The sequence below is a fragment of the Notothenia rossii genome, assembly GCF_949606895.1.
Source record: "Notothenia rossii genome assembly, chromosome: 5".
Taxonomy (NCBI): domain Eukaryota; kingdom Metazoa; phylum Chordata; class Actinopteri; order Perciformes; family Nototheniidae; genus Notothenia; species Notothenia rossii.
This window is the reverse complement of record NC_136903.1, coordinates 38936243-38958613: the sequence shown is the minus strand read 5'-3', so window position 1 is coordinate 38958613 and position 22371 is coordinate 38936243. Positions and strand designations below refer to the sequence as shown.

General features: G+C 41.6%; 1 protein-coding gene across 1 annotated transcript in view; it reads right to left on the bottom strand.

The window, feature by feature from the left end:
• The window catches only part of smpd3 (sphingomyelin phosphodiesterase 3), a 140892-nt gene that overhangs the window by 65447 nt on the left and 53074 nt on the right, over positions 1 to 22371 (bottom strand). Inside the window, exons 2-5 of the mRNA XM_079682051.1 lie at positions 20057 to 20274; positions 19566 to 19963; positions 17997 to 18242; positions 16582 to 17530 (exon numbers count right to left, since the gene is read on the bottom strand). Of these exons, the coding sequence (XP_079538177.1) occupies positions 16582 to 17530; positions 17997 to 18242; positions 19566 to 19867 (1497 nt within the window). The 5' untranslated portion in view covers positions 19868 to 19963; positions 20057 to 20274. The remainder of the gene's footprint in view (positions 1 to 16581; positions 17531 to 17996; positions 18243 to 19565; positions 19964 to 20056; positions 20275 to 22371) is intronic.

Sequence of the window (22371 nt, the reverse complement as noted above, 5' to 3'; positions counted from 1 at the left end):
AGCAGACTTTCAACCAACCAATGAGCCCACAGTCTACTATAGAAGTTCAGCTTCTATAACCGGTAATATGATGTCATTCTCAGGTTTAAGAGGTGATGCAGACTTTTGGTCTTGCTGTATCACTCAGCCTCTTAAATAATTGTTATATGCATTTTCAGATTCAAAACTGGTCATCAACCGTCAATTTTATGCTTTATGATCAGTTGATAACTACTGATCCATAATACTTCATTATGCAAATGAAAACCCTTTGTTAGAGTCTCTTTATTTAAGATTACTTGATCAAACCATTATTGCCAAAGTCGAAAAATAATTTTCAATTCAAATACATTTATATGTTTCTTCTTCTAAATGTGTGAAGGATGCGAACCCAGCAGCCAAAGTAAGTGGATAAATCATTACAGACTAGTGACAATCAATTCCCCACAATGCTTTTCAGTGACTGTGCCAATTCTTTATGTGTTAAAGAAGTATGAATAAAGAAGTTAGTATGAATTTAGAGCAAAGGGACAGACATGCTGGATTGGGAGACATATGTGTTTGGCTGCAGTCTAAATAAGCATTTCCTGTCAGGAGGGGAAATAATTTTGTCTAACATTGTTTGCTTTCCTTCTCTGGTGGCAGTAAGCAGCTTGCCTTGGTACAGGTAGCTGCCAGCTGGCTGACAGCCAGGTGTCAGGAGGACCTGGGATGACCTCAGACAGGAGGAGGAGGTGAGACCAGCTTGTAAACCACAGTGACAGTCAGCAGGCAGCAGGGCCAACAGAGGGGGTCTGTCAGCAAGCAAGCTGTGATTTAGCAGGTCTTAATTAGATCGGGTACTGTATATGTGAGGGCATGTTTGGACACACACGCATACAGTACAGGTACCCATCATCAGCACACATACAGAGTGCTGGATCTGATCCAAGCTCACATCAGGACAACCACAGTACGGGGCTGATAAATGCACACACACACACACACACACACACACACACACACACACACACACACACACACACACACACACACACACACACACACACACACACACACACACACACACACACACACACACACACACACACACACACACACACACACACACACACACACACACACACACACACACGTTCTCACTCCCAACCCGTCACATATTGACGGACGGTCAGGGCCCCTCCCTGTCACTCTATTACGTAGGTACCATTTGGAAGTCAGTTTTAAACGGGCAGGGCGTCCCATTGACTTGCATAGAGCTCCCTGAACGTTGTTAATAGAGGAGTTGGGATTGCGGCGAAATGCTCTCCGCAGATCCATTCTCACAGCGTTTATCAACCTTTTTCTTACTCAATATCAAGCCACACTTATTGTTTTTACTTCTTTATTTTAATTGAATAATGTAGGACTTTTGTTGCCATCAGTTATGGGGAGAGTAGGGGCTCAGAATACTGAAATCTGTATTGTTTCATCTTTTTTTCCTTCTAATTTTGTATTCTTTCCTAAACCACACACTGTTATTTACTCAACAATAACACATAATTATCTTTGTGTTCATTTATTTGTTTGATTAATAAACACAAGTTGGAGTCCGTCAGGACCGAGGGTCGGAGCAGCTCATGCTAGAGAATTTTATACCCCGGAAGTAAGTATTCTCTCTGCTTCGCTTGACAAACCCCGTGATAGTCCTCAAGCTCTGTGATTGGATGTTTGAGTGTGCGCCGAGGGTTACGACGAGCGTCGAACAACACTTTGAAATGGGATGGAACCACGGCAGACTGTCCAAAACTGGATTTGAACGGGTCCACCCCGTCCCCCCCTCCCCCACCCCGTCCCCAGAACTACACATGCTGGCTATTGTGTGTTTTGCAACATTCTCTATGGCAAGTCTCTACTGGGAATTTTAGTTTTAAAAGAGGTTTTCGTATTAAACTGTGTACATCCCTGGAGGTTTAGGGGATAGGAAACACTCAAATTTAAAACATATAATTAATAAATGGGTGAAAATAGCTTGTGCTCATAATGGGCAGCATTAATACAGATGTAGCGATTCATTACAGACAGTTTGAACAGCGAGGGCCGTGATTGGTACGTGATCTGCCCTCGCTCAAGGGAAAACCTCCAGCTTGACTTGAGACCGCCCCCGTGATAGATAAATGTAATTATAATGAAGCCAGCTGCAATGGATCATTGATCCACCAGGGGGTGCAGTGGGGTTCCACACTGGAGCTCATGTGAAATAAAGTGAGATACAGTATGCTGGATGTACAGCGGAACTTTGTTAAGATCAATATGTCACGGATATCATACTACTGTGCTAAATAAGAGACATGTAATCATTTACAAAACATCACCATGTTGTTATTTAACAAAATAATTTTGTTATTCGAAAAAAAAGAACGGCAGGAAATGCAGGCCGGCTCTGGATTTTTAATCCTAATTTAATCATCATCTTCACCACGATCATTTATGGTTATGTTCGCCGAATTGACATGAAATCACTGACACATATGAATATACTGTATTCAACTTCATTAAAACGTTATTAACGTGCCTAAACTCAGTAATTCACCAAAAATATGTATATTTTAATGGAGCTTCGTCGGTCGATCAGGATCCCAAAGTGTAGCGGAGGGATCTTCATCTGGATGAAGGGTGTTATTTTCCCCATAAGGAACAAGTCGCTGCAAATTATCCCGCTTATTACACGGCCACATTCTCAATGACTCCCAATATTAATTGAAATGCTTCTATGGATTTAGAAAATGTTTTTATTGATTTAAAAAATAGTTGTATGTATTGATTTAAATTGACATGCATCCGCTAAGAAAAATAGTCCGTTGTTACCGTTTTTTAAACAGTCTGAATGAAACGGCAGCTCTCAGCTGTGTATATTTACACAACTAATGGCCCATCAACCACAGCTCTCTCCCCCCCTCCCGCCCCTCACTCACTCTGTTTGACGCGGAAAAGCTAGTCCACGCCTTTGTCTCCTCAAGGCTGGACTACTGCAATGCACTCCTCATCGGGATCCCCAATAAAAGCATCCAGAGGCTCCAGTACATCCAGAACAGCGCTGCTAGGATCCTGATGAGGGTGCGCAAATAATGATCATATCACCCCCATCCTGAAATCACTACACTGGCTCCCCGTGGAATTGAGGATCGAATTCAAGGTCTCCGTCCTCACACACCAGTGTATCTATGGAACAGCCCCTCCATACCTCAAGGAACTCCTCACCCCCCTTACCTCCGTGCGGACCACCCGCTCCAGCAACTCAAACCTCCTCAAACCCCCGAGGACTAGGCTCCGTACCATGGGAGACCGGGCCTTCTGCTCGGCTGCCCCCGGTCTATGGAACGCTCTCCCCGACCACATGAGAGCATCACAGACCGTGGAGGTTTTTAAAAAAGGCCTCAAAACCCACCTCTTCAATAGAGCCTTTCCCTAGACCTTTTATTTATTTATTATCACCCTTTTATCTTATTTTATTCTTTTTACTTATTTATTTTTATTTATTGCTTTTTATTCTTTTTACGATGTTAGCACTTCGGGATTTGAATGCAAATATGAAGTGCTTTATAAATTAAAGCCATTATTATTATTATTATTATTCTCCAGCAGCTAAATTAACAGTAGGTTACTCTGAGTGACCATAGACTGTACTGTATGTGACAAGCTTACAGTTAGTGACGTAACAACACCATAAAAGCTGGTGGGTTGAAAGCAATACGGGAGGTAAAAATAACTAGAATAATTGTGATTTATTTATTGTGGCTTTTACGTTTTTAGGTATACAATGTTATGTAATTCAGGCTTATATTTCACCCTTCTCTAAAAGCCTTCAACAATGACAATATTCATTGTAATTTAATAAATCCTTCCAACACACATTGTAAAAAATAGCCTACTGTAAGTTAAGAAATCATTTCAATATGTACATCTTCTGATGTAACAACAATAACATTATAAATAGTAACATAGCTGAACATGGTATTGCACATTTAGCTTTGAGTGTTACTGACCTGAGATGTTTTTATTACATGAATTAAGGTGACTGAGGCTTTTTAACATACAGTACAGGGATGCAAACTCATCAGGTATGAAAAAGGTGACAAGGATCCAAGCCCCCGGCTCCCCCACCCCACGGAATAACAGAGGATTTTAGCAGTCAGAACAACTAAAGCAGCAGTGTTAATAATAACAGAAACGCCAAAGAGTCACATCTAATAGAAATATATAAAAGCATTTACTTTAAATTGTGTAGCAGTCAGTTTATAATTTTGGCAGCACTGTTGAGCATTTTGAAAATGTATTTTCATGCCTCTGTGCAAGGCTTAAGTCTTTCTATCTTTATAGCCACATGGTGTAAAGTAACTAAGTTCATAAACTCAACAAGTACTATACTTGGGCACAATTTTGAGATACTTGTACTTTATTTAAGTATTTCAATGTTTTGCTACTTTGTTCTTCTACTCCACTACAGTTCAGAGGTACATGGTGTACTTTGACTCCACTACATGTATTTAATACCTTTAGTTACTTCACAGATCTGGATTAATTAAGTGAAATATAATCAAGTGTTAAATCAGACTTTAGTTCCACCTGGAGTAAATCCACAAGCTACCCTGCAGTATACAAAGTCATTCAAACTAGCTGTACCTTGACCAGCTTTGAGAACACTTTCATGATCAATCATTATAAAACATATCATATACAGGACTGTCTCAGAAAATTTGAATATTGTGATAAAGTTCTTTATTTTCTGTAATGCAATTAAAAAAACAAAAATGTCATACATTCTGGATTCATTACAAATCAACTGAAATATTGCAAGCCTTTTATTATTTTAATATTGCTGATTATGGCATACAGCTTAAGAAAACTCAAATATCCTATCTCTAAATATTAGAATATCATGAAAAAGTATACTAGTAGGGTGTTCAACGAATCACTTGAATCGTCTAATTAACTCGAAACACCTGCAAGGGTTTCCTGAGCCTTGAAAAACACTCAGCTTGGTTCAGTAAACTAAATCACAAGTATGGGGAAGAATGCTGATCTGACTGCTGTCCAGAGGACCGTCATTGACACCCTCCATCAGGAGGGTAAGACACAAAAAGAAATTTCTCAAAGAGCAAGCTGTTCACAGAGTGCAGTTTCAAAGCACATCCACAAAAAGTCTGTTGGAAGGGGGAAATGTGGCAGGAAACGCTGCACAACCAAGAGAGATGACCGCAGCCTTAACAGCATTGTGAAGAAGAGTCGCTTCCAGAATTTGGGGGAGCTTCAAAGACAGTGGACTGAAGCTGGAGTCCAGGTATCAAAAGTCACTGTTCACAGACGTGTCCGGGAAATGGGCTACAATAGCCGTATTCCCATGGTCAAGCCACTTCTGAACTCAAGACAACGGAAGAGGCGTCTGACTTGGGCTAAGGAAAAGAAGCACTGGACAGTTGCACAGTGGTCCAAAGTCCTCTTTTCAGACGAAAGCAAGTTTTGTATTTCATTTGGAAGTCAAGGCGCCAGAGTCTGGAGAAAGGCTGGAGAGGAGCAAAATTCAAGTTGCTTGAAATCCAGTGTGAAGTTCCCACAGTCAGCGATGGTTTGGGGAGCCATGTCAGCTGCTGGTGTTGGTCCACTGTGTTTCATCAAGCCCAGAGTAAATGCAGCTGTGTACCAAGAGATTTTAGAGCACTACATGCTTCCGTCTGCTGAAAAGCTCTATGGAGATGAGGAATTCATTTTCCAGCATGATCTGGCACCTGCCCACAGTGCCAAAACCACCAGTAACTGGTGTACTGACCATGGCATTACTGTCCTCGATTGGCCTGCAAATTCCCCTGACCTGAACCCCATAGAGAATATGTGGGGTATTGTGAAGAAGAAGCTGAAAGACACCAGACCCAACAATGCTAATGAGCTAAAGGCCGCTATTGAAGCATCCTGGGCATCCATAACACCTCAGCAATGCCACAGGCTGATTGCCTCCATGCCACGCCGCATTGATGCAGTAATCCGTGCAAAAGGATTCCCAACCAAGTACTGAGTGCATTAATGGACATTTTCAAATGTTTGATTGTGTTTTGCTGTTATAAATCTTTTTTTTTTACTTGGTCTGAGGAACTATTCTAATTTTTTGAGATAGGATTTTTGAGTTTTCTTAAGCTGTATGCCATAATCAGCAATATTAAAATAATAAAAGGCTTGCAATATTTCAGTTGATTTGTAATGAATCCAGAATGTATGACATTTTTGTTTTTTTAATTGCATTACAGAAAATAAAGAACTTTATCACAATATTCTAATTTTCTGAGACAGTCCTGTATATTAGGGGTGCACCGAATGGGAAATTCTTGGCCGAAACCGATACCGAAAATAGGAAACAGTTGGCCGAAAACCGAATGCCGAAAGGCCGAAAATGATTAATAGAAATATATATATATATAATGTATACATTTTTTTACCAATGTTGTTCAGCTGCCCGATTATGGAAAAATAAATGATTATGGCAAAACTTAACTTAAATAATAATCACTATTATGGGTCCATAAAACATTTATTCAGCACTTTTGAATGCATACAGCACATTAATTCCAAGTCAAGTGCATTTTCTTTTCTCTGTAGGATAACTACAACAAAGTGCATTCAGAACAAAGCCAAGGTGCTTTAAAACTGCATAAACATCTAGGCCAGTAGGCTTACACCAAAATAGTGTAAATAAAGACTGTAACAGCCAGGCCTTCAACAACAACAAATGCACCTATAAGTGCATGCATACAAATGTGCAAACTGGATAAATCCACATGAACATAGCCGTGGGAACATGTTTCAAATGGGGGGTGCTGTGGGAATGACACCAGGGCTGGTTCTGACCAATGTGCTGCCCTCTAGGCAAGATTTTAGGTGGCAATGAAAAACCTCTACAAAAGACCAATACACTACAAAAAGAGAAACATATTGACATGGTGGACAGCTTATATAAAAGGCTTCAAATGTATTTAGTATTATAACATGTTTTAATTGGGGGGTGGATTTCACATCCTCTAGGGGGGTCCGGGGGTGCCCTCCCCCCGGGAAGATTTTTTTAACATTTTAAAGTAAAATGCTTCAATCTGGTGCACTTTGAGCGCCCAATTACTAGAGACTGATCTAGGGGGTACAACTCTAAACACCCATATGAAAAAGATCGGTTTGCATTTTATTCATCAAATATGTGAACATTTCCAATAACCTACCATAGCCAATAACAAATAAATGTAACTTATTTTATTTGTGTTGTTCATTCATATCTTATTTTACCAGTTAACATTTATTTATTTATTTATGCATATTTTTTAATCTCTCCAGTTTAAACGATATTTTTGGTTTACTGTCCTATAGTATACATTGGAATGATTTCAAACCTGTTTTTATTTGTCCTAATAATTATAAAGGAGTGCCTTGGAAATATATGTATACATAAATTGTGATCAAAACGTTTGAGACTCACTGAGATAACTTAGACTAAAGTGAACTATCTAAACACTCAGTCGTTTACCTCACTGAGCCTCTCAGTCTGACAGGACAGAACTCTCCCTCCATATTATTGTAGAAACGGGTTCTTATATCCGTTGGCCTAGCAGAAGCTAACAACAATCCCCGCCGGTACCGCGGTATCCCCGCGGTATCCCCGCGATATCCCCACGGTATCCCCTCTCTCTATCTCTCTCACTTTGGCTGTGAGTTGCGGGCGCCTGATAAGCCAACATCCCCCACTTTCATCACTACAGCGCCCATCGTACAGGGCAAATGGAAAATGTAACCGGGGTGAAAAGGGTGTTATCTTTACTTAATTATGAATGTTGTTACATCAAGGCTGAAAATTCGTTTTTTAAAAAATTATATTTGTATTTAATCTTGTGGAAGTGCAGATCCCCTGTCCTCCACCAGGGGGTGCTGCAGCACCCTCAGCACCCCTACTTCCCACGGCCCTGCACATGAATGTAACTATTTACAAATGAAATTACAATTGAATTTCAAGAATCTGTAAATAAGGCTCTCTGTCCTCATAAGCGAAGTAGTAAACATTGTATAAAGATACATAAAGTGAAAACTGGATACAAAATCCACAATCAATTACAAATTAGATTACAATTTCAAGAATCTGCAAATAAGGTGGTCTGTCCTCATGAGCAATGTAAAAAACATTGTATCATTTCGATACCGAAAGTACAATATATTGAACACTGTGCTGCTGTCATTTCCCCCTAATGATAACCTGAGATGGTGAATTATAACTCACAATGAAAATTGTTCAGGAAAGTGGATATAGAGTGGACATGTAGAACTAGATAAGCTTATGATAAGCCAGCCTTGTCTACTTATAAAGGAAAAGTGGGATGTACTTTTTAATGAACATTAGCTTCTCTGCTTTATCAGCCATAAGTCTGTTCCTCTTCTCATCAAGCACATGAGAGGCAGCGCTGAACAGTCTCTCGCTGTCAGTGCTTGTGATTTGATCATACTCCGCATATTTGTCCGGGTGTTTTGATTTCAAGTGGTGGAGTAATCCCGAAGTGGTGAAAGTCTTTGCAGTTACACCCCCTCGAGAAATGTCAGCTGAACACGTTTTACAAATTGCAATCCGCGCCTCTTTCTCTGATATTTTTAAATATCTCCAAGCGGCAGACATGTTGGCTCTGAGCCAGCCGCGAGCATGGTCGCGCACCGTGCTTGTCGCCGCGTTTTGATTACGTCATCACAACAACACGTTAGTTTACCAACGTAACCCTGTTCTCTGACATTCGGTGATATTTTTTCGGTGCTAGAACCCTTTCGGCCGAAAGCCGAAAGAGCCTTTTTAACCATTTTTGGCCGATAATTTTCGGCGGCCGAATATTCGGTGCATCCCTAATATATATTATTCTGAAATGGACCAATCTGCACAATGACTACTTTTACTGTCACTACTTTCACTATATTTTGATGATAATACTTTTCTACTTTTACTTGAGGAACATTTTGAATGCAGGACTTTTACTGTAACAGAGTATTCCTACACTCTGGGACTATTACTTTTACTCAAGTACAAGATCTGAGTACTTCTACTTTTACTCAAGTACAAGACCTGAGTACTTCTACTTTTACTCTAGTACAAGATCTGTGTGCTTCTACGTTTACTCAAGTACAAGACCTGAGTGCTTCTACTTTTACTCAAGTACAAGATTTGAGTACTTCTACTTTTACTCTAGTACAAGATCTGTGTGCTTCTACTTTTACTCAAGTAAAAGATTTGAGTACTTCTACTTTTACTCTAGTACAAGATCTGTGTGCTTCTACTTTTACTCAAGTACAAGATCTGAGTACTTCTACTTTTACTCAAGTACAAGACCTGAGTACTTCTACTTTTACTCAAGTACAAGATCTGAGTACTTCTACTTTTACTCAAGTACAATATATATATACTTATACCACCTCTGTTTATAGCCTATGAAAAAAACTATTAGAAATAGAAGGCTAAAGCTAACGTTAGCAGATAGTGACAATGTATGCTAGCTAGCTAGCTCAACGATTCCTTAAATAATATTGCCACAGAAAAACTTTTCAGTTCACATCACGCTCTGCCGCTCCGACAGGGAGCTCTGCTCTGAACACCTGAACGGCCCGTTCTAACAGCTGTTCACCAGCAGTCCAGTCTGTGCCACAGTGACTCCGGACGCACAGTTAATATTAACGAACGCACCCGTAGGTAATGTAGCTGCTGAAGCTAGACCATCATCTCGGAGCAGCAGAGCATTATTATACATCCATGAGCAGAGCCGACAGGCAGGAAGACTCGAGCACACAGCTCGTACTTCATTATAATATATTAAAAAAGAACACCATGCGTGTCATGATGGCACATAACAGCTCACGGCCGCAGATTACTCCGGGTCCCAGCCCCCCCCATACCCCAAAAATATTTGTATTGCAGATCTACATGAATCACACAAACGACTTATTTTGGATTCAAAACGGCGAATTTCGCCGAAAGGTGACAAGTTTGCAACACTGAACATAGACAGAGCACAACTGAAACATAACATCTGAGATGTAACAACATAATACACTTTTCGGGGATGCTTGGGATGTGAGGAGTGAGGGACACGGCTTAGAACGGGCGTGTCGCCTGGCAGGACAGGAGAGTGTGTGCACCAGTCTGCCTTGATCTATGAATTCATGTCCGTGACACTCACTGCTGCCCACAGCTGTTTTATAGAAGGAAATTCCTTCACTTCATGAAAGTGTTTAAACCACACACACCTCTACACACACATGACGGGTGTTATTTTCCCCATAAGGAACAAGTCGCTGCAAATTCTCCCGCTTATTACACGGCCACATTCTCAACAAAGTAACGACATGACTCCCAATATTTATTGAAATTCTTTTATGGATTTAGAAAATGTTTTTATTGATTAAAAAAATAGTTGTATGTATTGATTTTAAAAAATAGTTGTATGTATTGATTTAAATTGGCATGCATCCGCTAAGAAAAATAGTCCGTTGTTACAGTTTTTTAAACAGTCTGAATGAAACGGCAGCTCTCAGCTGTGTATTTACACAACTAATGGCCCATCAACCACAGCTCTCTCCCCCCCTCCCCCCTTGATCTTTCTTCTCCAGCAGCTAAATTAACGGTAGGTTACTCTGAGTGACAAGCTTACAGTTAGACACAACACTGTAATTGCAAGTGACCCTCAGTTAGTTGACTTTTATGTTCAACTGCTAAATTCGTTACTGATAAAAAAGGGCTTCTACTGTACCTAATTACCTTAACACTAGAACCGCCAGAGGTTTTTGTATAGGCCTACCTAAACCCGTCAAATCCCGCTATTAGAATGCAATTTTTAACAACATAGGGTGCTACATAACACACTTTCAGGAAAAATCATGGACTGGGAGACTTTAATATTTTATTGAAAAAAAGTCACATTGCACACACACAACACACATCACACAAATTGACCTGATTGGCGGTTCTAGTGTTAAATAAACTCACTAATTAATGAAACCAGTTCAATACGCATTATTCTTATTCTTATCATTCTTTATGATCTGTTTTTTAAATGAAATCTGACGGCAGGCAGTTAGCTCTGATCACCTATGATAAATGCGCCGCACCTAATCGCTGGCCATTCAGCCACAGACACTGTTCGAAATGGGGGGGAGCTAGGGGGAGCTTGGCTGCCCCGAAGAGGGAGGGAGCTCCCCTGAAGGCTGACTTTGAGATAAATAGGGGGAGCCCAAAACAATCGTGCATATTTGTGTCACACAGATTAGAAATGTTGAGTTTCTGTAAATAACAGTTCTTGAAATAAATAATAGTTATTGTTCATTACAGTTTCTGAATATTTGTTTTATATTTGTGAATATGTCTGGGTGTTGCCATCTGTACGTGGCGGCGCTGCATTCTTACTTACGTTGCTATGGTTATGGCGGTGATGCCGGCGCGGTATTTGAAATGTTCATATGGATATTTTTTTAACTCTGGCTGGGAAAAAAAAAAATATGGCAAAACGAAAACAGCCAAGCGTCCCAGCTTTTGGATTCACAAGCAAAGAAGCGAAGGAGTCTAAAAATGACAACGTGAACGGAAAACAACTTTTGGTTTGCCGGCTGTAAGCGGTGTTAGGGTCGAGCTTGACAGCTCCACACCGAGGGAGAGGCCTGCCGATGCGGAGCCTGAAGAGGCTTCAACAACGGCCACATCCGCCGGCATAGTGACACCGTCTGTATTACCAGAAGAATGTTTTTTATAGCAATTGATCGTATCCGCGCTGCTGCGCCAGTCAACAGAGCGTGCGTGTGACATATTTAGTAGCAGGATGTGCTCTGAAAAATAGGGCTCCCCGAAAGTAAATGGGTAATTCGAAAACTGACAAAGCTCCCTCTATACAAATCAAACTGTAGACGGTGTGAAAGCACCTATTGTTTTAAATAATGGTCGGAATGTGACCTGTGAGCCTTCTGAATTACCGTGGGACAGCACATTCTAAACTAAAATGTTCAATCAATAAAGTAACATCTTATCTTATCTTAATAATATCTTCATATTAATAATAATAATAAATCATACAGTATGTGTCCGAAATGGAGCAGGAGGAAGCAAACACAAAAATATACTGCATATTAAAGCAAACAATTTTAAAGGTTAAAGTATGAGCATAACAAATAAAGAAGTGTAATGTAAACATTTGCATTATGATTATTTAATATATAAAGACTATATATTATTATAAGATTAGATATACTTTAGTTGATCTAAAATATTGATGTGTTCAAATGCTCTTCAAAACACAACTGAAAGTCCATGAAACTTGTCTTTCTGTATTTGTGAATGAAGCGCCATCTCCTGGTTAAAACCTGAAATTGAAAATCCGGCAACGCCCTCTTGGAAAATAGTGGGAGGGCTTAACATTCCTCTATACTGGTCTTTGGCAGGTCGTAGGCAGGAAGCTGTAAGCTGGAAAACGGAAAATGGCTTATGGTGAGATCTCAGATTTGGCGTAGAGCTGTTGAGGCATGGACCGGTGATATACAAGAGAAGACTGGGGGACGATTGGACCGTGTCCATTGGACTTACAGCCACATCGTGTTTCATGGCGAGTGGTCCGTCGCCATGGCAACGGCATTTGATGACACTCCATACTATGCTTAGATGCGTTGATGGCTGCATCGTTACCAAACCTTTGAAGTTCTGGGCTGTTTGGAGTATTTTCACTGAAGTTATGAGAAAACCATGTTTCAAGGCGAGCATTGTGTTGCCATGGCAACGGCATTTGAAGAAATCTCAAAACTGTCCCGTAGATGTCTTCACGGCTGGACTTTATTGATCCTAAGTTGGAAACATTTGCGTTGGATCAGCATGTGTTTTATATTTAATAATTCTGTGTTGTTTATGTATTGATTGTTCAATACCTGACAAGGTCGGAGATGAAAAACCTGGGTCGCAGGTTCCTCAACAGTCCATAACAAGACATCTATCAATATGTGTGTATACCTCCACCATTAAACTGTCATATTATGCACATTTCTTATACTATCTGCATACATCTTATAAGAGTATAATACATATGTATAATATCAGTTAAAATAAGTGCTTAAACATACAGTAGTTAACATTGCAGGAAAGCAATATATTAGTACTTTGTCAGGCTTATGTATACGCATATGTATACCCCCAAAGCTTTTTTCTTATTCAAAATAAGACCTTAATCTAAAGTATTCTTTAATGTTTAAATAAAGCCTTATTAGTTTGTCTGTCTGTGTCTCCTATTAATATCTAATAATAAAAATAATACATTTCAATAGCATGCTTTAACCACCAGGTGTCAGTTTCTATCAGCTGTGCACCGTTATGGTGTACATATACCAATTGGATCAAATATAAAAGTCAGCCGAATTAGTATTGATACTGCGAGGAGACGTATTTTGTGAAGAGAAATTGAAGATTTTGTTTGATTGCTGATATATTTATGATCCACGTCACATTATTCAGTTTCGGCGGCAGTTATTCCTGTTTGTCTAAAAGTCCTCTCATCAGGGCTCTATAAATAGCGAACTACGGCAGATATGTAATATTTAATGCAGCCGAACCGTGTATTACAATGCCGTTATGTGATGACCTTCAAAGAGAAAAGCAAGCACACTCGGAATAAAGTATTATTATTATTTTTTTAAATGTTTTCGGATTTCACATCAACAGGAATTCTGGTTAACTATAATGTCCGTGCGCAACAATACCCCAACCCATAGATCCGCGGGTGAATAATAATCACCACATTACACAAATCCCTTCACATTTGAATTTACATTAAAGTATTTTGTGAGGCCTTCTAAAATGTTTTTGAATATAATTAAGGTTGTAGTTGAAGAGTTTGTAAATTATTGCACTGCACAATCGCACAACGGCACGTCCATTAATTCCACAACCACACATGGATTAAAATCGATATGATACATTAATGTAGCCTTTGTTTCTGCTAAAAGAGGTGTCGACCAGCTGGGATAACAAGAAAATCGGCGAAATCGAGTGTGACTATTAAAAAATAAATAATTATTATATTAATATTGACAATAACAACCGGCCGTCGGGGTAGCATTTGCCGGGGAGCGTTCTCATGGCGTCTATTATCAACGCTATGGGAGGTCTATGGGACGCCCTGCCCGTTGAAAACTGACTTCCAAAGGGTACCCTGTACGTAATAGAGTGACGGGGAGGGGCCCTGACCGTCCGTCAATATGTGACGGGTTGGGAGTGAGAACTTGCTTGCTTACACACACACACACACACACACACACACACACACACACACACACACACACACACACACACACACACACACACACACACACACACACACACACACACACACACACACACACACACACACACACACACACACAGCGTTTGCAATGTGGAGCGGCACCTCACCACTTCATAAGGAGTTTAACCGTGACACTTTTCGAAATCCCGTTTGTGTCCCCCCACTTTACAAATAGGCCTATGTTTATTCTATTTTTTTAACGCAAGCCGTCATCGCCACGGATGAGCACACAGCCTCTGTTAGCGAGCGAGACAGAGAGCGAGAGAGAGAGAGAGAGAGAGAGTGAGAGTGAGAGAGCACACCTTTATCTATTTAATATAGTTGTAAAAAATAAAGTAAGAAATCATTCCAATGTGTACTATAGGACAGTAAAAAAAACTAAAAACAGTTTGAAAGGGGAGTGATTAGTAAAATATGCATAAATAGAAATAAAGAATGCTAGGTAACATAAGATAAGAATAAACAAGTTTAAATGATTTGTTTTTGTTTGTGATCATATTCTAAAGATGTTTGGATTATTGAAAAGTATACAGCTCCCTTTCATATGAGTGTTGAGAAATGTATCCATAAATTCATTTTGTGCTCAAATTGCACCAGATTGATGCATTTCACTTCAACATTTAAAACATAATCTTCAAGGGTATGCATGCCCCCGGACCCCCCTAGAGGAGGTAAGGTCCACCCCTAGAGGATGTGAGGTCCCCCCCTAGAGGAGGTCCACCCCCAATAAAGCAGGTTAAAATAATTAAATTGCACACATTTTATTTTAGTAAACACTGAAAAGGGTCCCACAGACCAAAACAGCACACAAAGGTTAAAGGTAAGCATATAATAATGTTAACATGTGCTAAATATATACACTGCAAAAAAACTAAAAAGAGGAGTAAAAGTAGCTTTGTTTTGTAAGTTTGGTTTTTTGAAAATAGAGCTCATCCTTAAAAAAGGTTGGAGACCCCTGTTATAGAACGTTACATTTGACAATTGTAAGCTTGGCCTTGTTCAAAGTGGGGAATGAAAGAAAAAGGTTGAGAACCACTGCAGTAGAGGCACTAAATACTAATATACACCTAAAAATTAGCATGATATGTCCTCTTTAAAAACATGTAATGCTGAAGACCTTGAAAATGGGGACATGCTTTTTCTGTTTGCTTTTTCCACGGAACAATGGTAGAGGTGGAAAGGTTGTGAGTGTTCTGTAAATACTGCTGCGTGCACTCACAATAACAGATGTGTAATTTGTGAATTACAGTGGGGTGTACATGAGTGTTTTAACACATCAAACAAACAAAACAAAACCAGATGGGTTATGGAGCAGTGCAGACAGATATTGCTGAATCAAAGTCTTTACATTATGAACCCTTTATCATACTACGGAGATCTACATTAAATAATGCAAACAGCTGGAAGCTCATTTTAACTCTGTCTCTCTGTCCCTCTTTAATGCTCTCTTTCGCACTCTCTAACAATGTATTATAAGTTTAGTATAAATAGACCTAATGGGCAGATTAAATTACCGCCTTGTCAAAGTTACAGATGAGATGCACCAGAGATGACACGATTAGCTTTTGGCTGAAATGGCAGCGATCAGAGCTCAGACACATTCCTACTGCAGGAGAGGCACAAAATGAGCTACTAATTCAGATCAGACTGAAAGGAAATGAGAGGAAGAAACAAGTATATGTTCCCCATTACATCTGCAATGTACCGTAATTAGAATGACATGCTGTCTGATTTTGAAATTATTCAACAAGAATTAAGGCAGTGTAATTATTTTCACTGAAGCGAGAGCGAAACCATGGCAAAAAAACAACAATGTTTTCGAAAATGTAAATGACAATTTTACACCTTCGTGCACTTCTAGGCAAAAATATAAAGAATAGATGCAGTTAGTGACTAAAAGCCTGCCTTTCTTCAAAATAAAAATATCCCATTAACTTAAATCTGAACAAAATACGCTTAAACACTTAAATTCGTTTTTGGTTGGTGTTATATGTGAGATTTTTTTGAGGCAAAAGGTGCCACAGTGAGGCTGCCTAAACATCTACAATTCTAAAGGAGAGAGCCAAAGAAGCTTTTTTTCCATTTCCGTTTGTATGCTAAGCTAAGATGAGCATCTTCTGGCTGTGGTGAACGAGAGGGTAATTGCATTTGTCATCCAACTCCTCCAACACATTTCCAATGAGTGGAATTCGCATTGTGCAACTGTACATAAAAAGCAAGACAAAGAGGCTGAGAAGGTAACGTTTCTTACCTTGACAAACAGCGCGCCCTTGGCTGCCAGAGCGTCCTCCGCCCTCCCGTTGGGGTAGCACTCGAAGTGAGCATCCAGGATGGGGTACCGGCTGGCCAGCATCAGCCCACTGTTCAGGAACTTGAACCTGGAGCAGCATCCTTTCCAGCCGTAGCGGCCCACATCGCTCAGCACGTAGGGGAAGTAGCGATGCAACTGCTGCCGCAGTTTAGTGGTTGATCCGTGGTCGAACACTTCCTGTAGAGCCAGAAAATCCAAGTTGGCTGGGAAGAAGGCGGAGATCTCGTGGTCGAACGTCTCGTCTCCGTGGCGACGTTTTCTCCCAGGGCGCTTAGAGACTGACGTGCGAGGGACGTGAGAGAGAGTGTTGTTGGAAGATATCGCTACACCGTCACCGCCATGGTAACGGGTGAGGGACTCCCTGGAGGCAGTCATGCTGCCCGTGTCTCCCCCCGCCGGCTCCCCACCCCTGTGGTTCCCTGTCTCAGCCTCCTCCTCCTGAGGGTCTGGCTCTGGGGCGCTGATGCTGATCTGAACCCCTGAGGTGTGAACAGGACAATCTGAGGAAGGTTTGGTCGGGGTCCCTTCCCCATGCATGGGACAGTCATGATGGCCACTCTGAGGCCCTGTAGTATGCAGGGGGCAGTCCGGACCCTCCCCCGGGGCGTGGACAGGACAGTCTGAGCTGCCGTTGGTCTCTGCGGAGTGGAGCGGGCAGTCCGCCGCCGTGTCCTCTCCCTCTGGGTGCAGGGGGCAGTCAGAGGAACCCTGGTCTCCTGTAGAGGGGTGGACGGGGCAGTCTGGGGCACCTGAGGGGTGGATTGGGCACTCGGTGGGGGGTTCTGTTTCTGTGTCGGCCGGACCGTTGGTGGTGTATGTTTGGTCCGGACGCTGGTCCAGAGAGGAGGTACGGCGGAACCCTGTGGCAAGGCTGCTGAAGGAGACCGCACTGAGGACGGAACAGAAAGAACGATTTATTTGATTGGAATTTATGATCAAAGTAAATGTTTTTAATCCCTTTTTTTACTTTTTATTTATCAGTTTATTTCATTAAACAGATAAACTTTGTTCAGAGTATAAACTCATGTTATGTATGTAGCATAGATAAAACAGCTGAGAAAACATGAAAAAGAAGATACAACTAAAATACAAAACATAAACAAAACTAAAAAAGACAAACTAAAAACTAAGCAGTAATATATTTAGAGTTAAATTAAAACGGATGACCTGACAATACATAGAGTTCATATTTTGTCAAGGGTCGAATAAAACCGAGGGATGATTTCACAAATATTCATAGCCTACACTGTTCATATACATACATACACACTTACTTGTAAACATATACAAATGTATAAATATGATAACAATGTATACTGCTAGGACATAAGTGAAAGCACCCAAACTCTCCGTACCTGATGGAAGTGTTGGTCGGTGAGTCGATGTAGATTTTGATCTGAGGCCGACTGGCTCCGTTGCGGATCCTCTTCCCGACCTCGCGGGCCCTCCGGTGGGTGTCTGACAGATTGTTGAACCTGGCCAAGGAGTCGGGCAGCAGGCACACGTTGGCGCTGCAGAAACAGAAGCTTCGTCCCTGGGGCCTCCATTCTCCGACACCCGCCGGCCCGGCCTGGCCCTGCTCGGCCTGGTGTTTGTCTGGTCTGCACAAGGTAAGCAGCAACATTATATATCAAGTCAAACTGTGAGGAACACAAATCGCTATTAAACTTATAGGAAAATAATATCTGGATTTTAGAGAAACATGGTTGTTAAATTTTTTGGGCGGGTCACATAAGTAGACACTCTCATGTCCGTATGCTAAACATGAAGGTTAATCCAGCAGACACTAGCTTAGTTTAGCATAAAAGACTAAAATGGCCCGATCAGCTTCTCTGGGCTCTAAATATCCCATTTTATTCAAGTCACCCTTAGTTTCTGCCTGTAAAGTAACATTAATGGTACAAATCGACATGCATACTAATGTGGAATAGTGTTTTCACTAACTTACAATACAGTTATGGTCACTGAAGCCTCCATTTTCACACATTTCTTTTTTTTCCTTTTCTGATTCTGTTATGTGGTTGGCCTCCTTATAACTCAAATGTATTTGTATTTTATCATGTTTTTTTAACCAAGATCTGACTTATTCCATAGAAAACACTGCTATTTTGATCTCATATTATGGAAGAATTAGTATAACATTCAGCATCATCACATCAATGTTGGGAAAGCATTGGAAACCAACAGAGATAACAAAGGGAATGTCAAATTTAACTTAGGATACCACTAGATAAGCCAGTAACCCAGAGAGAGTGCTGCTCTCCCACAGCTAACAGAGCTTGAACAGTATTTCAAAGTGTGTGGTTATAGTGGGTAGCCATTTTGGTTTGTGTTTGGATAACCAAACGCTCGCTGGAACTGATTGAGCCTGGCAGCTGGAAGCCAGACCCATAAGCAAACTATTTACAGTAGATAATGACTTCATTTGCCTCATCAAATCTCCAAACCTTTGGAACGACTGGCACTGTATATAACATGAAGCATGACTCTGCAACTGAATGGCTTATTTTTCACTTCAAATAGATTGGGAAAATCATTGTGAGGCATGGTACAGGAACAAATCGACAATGAATCGATCTCGCCTGGAAACAACCCATTTGAAAATTGCGAACGTCGACGGGGGTGACGGGTGGGCGCTAGTATGTTAACCTACATGTACAGTATGCACAGGAATCTTCCAGATAGTTTGACACTACAGTTACACTAGGTGTCTGTTACGCCCATTAGTTTGAGTTATTACTTGTTTTTTAGGAAACCATATTTTTTTATGGAGAACATACCTCACCTAAAGGCCTCAATCTTATCACAAACCCTACTCTCCAATGTATCAATCACAATTCTTACCACACTGTGCAGTTCCAGTACAAGTGACATTATTTTAAGAAGCTATATGCATACTAATGCTGAAAATTGTTATCACTAACCTGCGGTAGGTGTACAGGTACGGCTGGCGGACGGCCTGCAGGGGAGCCCAAATGAAGAAACCCAGCAGGGCGAAGGGCAGGGAGGCGAGAAAGAGGAGCAGGTAAAGGGGTGCGGTGATCAGCACACATAGGGTGAGGAAGGAGCAGGGGTCCTGGGAGCGTTGACGCTTCTCCAGAGAGGTTGCCACGCAGGAGGCCAGCAGCTGGTCCAGGAGCCAGTAGCAGGGGAACACCAGGCTCCACGACAAGCCATCCAGGAAGTGCAGACAGGCACTGGAGTAAGGGGTGGTGTGGAGGACCATCTCTTCCCTCCTTTCTCTCTCTTTATTTCTCTCTGTCACTTTCTCCACACGCTATGTCCACACCGACATACACGCTCTTAACAAGCTTACACAAATCTGTTGCGGAGATAAAAATAAACTGAAAATAAATTAAACATAAATCAGACTAAAATGCAGACCCTCCCCCCTACTTGCAGAGAGGTACACTACATGTTTTGTGTGTTTTTTTTCTCTTCTTCACAGTCAAGATGGTCTCAGTAATACTGCCCCTCCCTCAGTAATTACACCCTCTGCAGGGGGCGTCAAGGAGGGCAGTCTGGAGGTAGGTGGTTTCCATGATGAGAGCGTCTCCGTTGATGATGGATCTATGATTGCGAGGACTCCAATGTGAGGGGGCGGCCATTAAACATCACCCCTTTCCCCAGGACCTGTAGAAGGTAAGAGAATAAGGAGGGGGAGGAACAAGAGGCAGGAGATCAGTAATTGGCTTGACATAAGCATATGACCAAAATGAACCGTGTACCCAAAATAATCTTATTCTGTTTAGGTGTGTTTGTTTTTTGATGGGTCATCCAGATGTTCAGTAATGCTATTGCCTATCAAACTTAGTTCATTTAATTAAATTGTTTCCTAATGAAGATAAATATCGTACATTATACTGGATCTACAGAATAAAAAAGCAGTCATATTCAATAGCATACAGTTCCATGAAATACAATGTACACCTTACAACTGAATTTGATAGCTCAATCTGCTAAAATAATTACTCCAATAACTATTCCTGGCAGAACCAATGTTGGCCAATATATTATGTGTTAACTTTATCTTTAAGAAACCCTCATTAATCTTTAATGGCAGAACTTGTTTATTTTCTTGATACTGTATGTTCTCTGCTATTTGGTCTTCAAGCTCATAAACAACCGATTGCAAATTAGTTCGCTATACATTCATTAATTCAGGACTGGAGGATAAGTATCATGTTATGTAACGTAATTGAAAAGAAAGAAGATGTAGTCAAGAAAAAAATATGTGATAATATGTCCATCCATCCATCTTCTCCCGCTTATCCGTGGTCGGGTCGCGGAGGTAGCAGTTCCAGATGTTGCCAGCGAACTTTATTTTCGCTGGCCACATCAACCAGCTCTGACTGGGGGATCCCAATGCGTTCCCAGGCCAGCGAAGAGATATAATCCCTCCACCTGGTCCTAGGTCTACCCCTTGGTCTCTTCCCAACTGGACGTGCCTGGAACACCTCCCTAGGGAGGCGCCCAGGTGGCATCCTAACTAGGTGCCTGAACCACCTCAACTGGCTCCTTTCGACGCGAAGGAGGAGCGGTTCAACTCCGAGTCCCTCCCGGATGACCGAACTTCTCACCTTATCCCTCAGGGAGACACCAGCCACCCTGCGGAGAAAACCCATCTCGGCCGCTTGTACCCGCGATCTCGTTCTTTCGGTCATGACCCATCCTTCATGACCATAGGTGAGGGTAGGAACGAAAATGGCGCGGTAGACAGAGAGCTTTGCCTTCTGGCTCAGCTCCCTTTTCGTCACAACGGTGCTGTAAAGCAACTGCAGTACCACTCCCGCGTCTCCGCTTCTCCGACCCATCTCACGCTCCATTGTTCCCTCACTCGAGAACAAGACCCCGAGATACTTGAACTCCTTCACTTGGGGTAAGGACTCATTCCCTACTTGGAGTGGACAGTCCATCGGTTTCCTGCTGAGAACCATGGCCTCAGATTTGGAGGTGCTGATCCTCATCCCAGCCGCTTCACACTCGGTTGCGAACCGATCCAGTGAGTGCTGAAGGTCGCAGACCGATGAAGCCATCAGAACCACATCATCTGCAAAAAGCAGTGGTGCAATCCTTAGTCCACCGAACTGCAGACCCCCTCCCCCACGACTACGCCTCGAAATCCGATCCATGTATATTACAAACAGGATTGGTGACAAAGCGCAGCCTTGGCGGAGACCAACCCTCACCGGAAATGGGTCCGACTTACTGCCGAGGACCCGGACACAGCTCTCGCTTTGGGAGTACAGAGATTGGATGGCCCTGAGTAGAGACCCCCTCACCCCATACTCCCGCAGCACCTCCCACAGTAACTCCCTGGGAACCCGGTCATACGCCTTCTCCAAGTCTACAAAACACATGTAGACTGGATAAGCGCACTCCCAGACCCCCTCCAGGATCCTTGCGAGAGTAAAAAGCTGATCCGTCGTTCCACGACCAGGACGGAATCCGCATTGTTCCTCCTCAATCTGAGGTTCGTGATAATATGTGAATGTTTTAAATCACTTAGCTAGCCAAAAGCAGCTAGCTAAGATTCCTTATCACACTTCCTATGACACATTATGTTTAAGATTCTAAAACATGCCCCTAATATTTATGTCAGCTTTTAGTTTTAGTTTTAACATGAATCTAATCCAATGTTTTATCTAAGTTATGAAGCACACACTGAAAACTAGCTAGCAGGGCTAATAAGCTATCTAGTAAACACACAGACTTCCTTCTTTCCTTCCT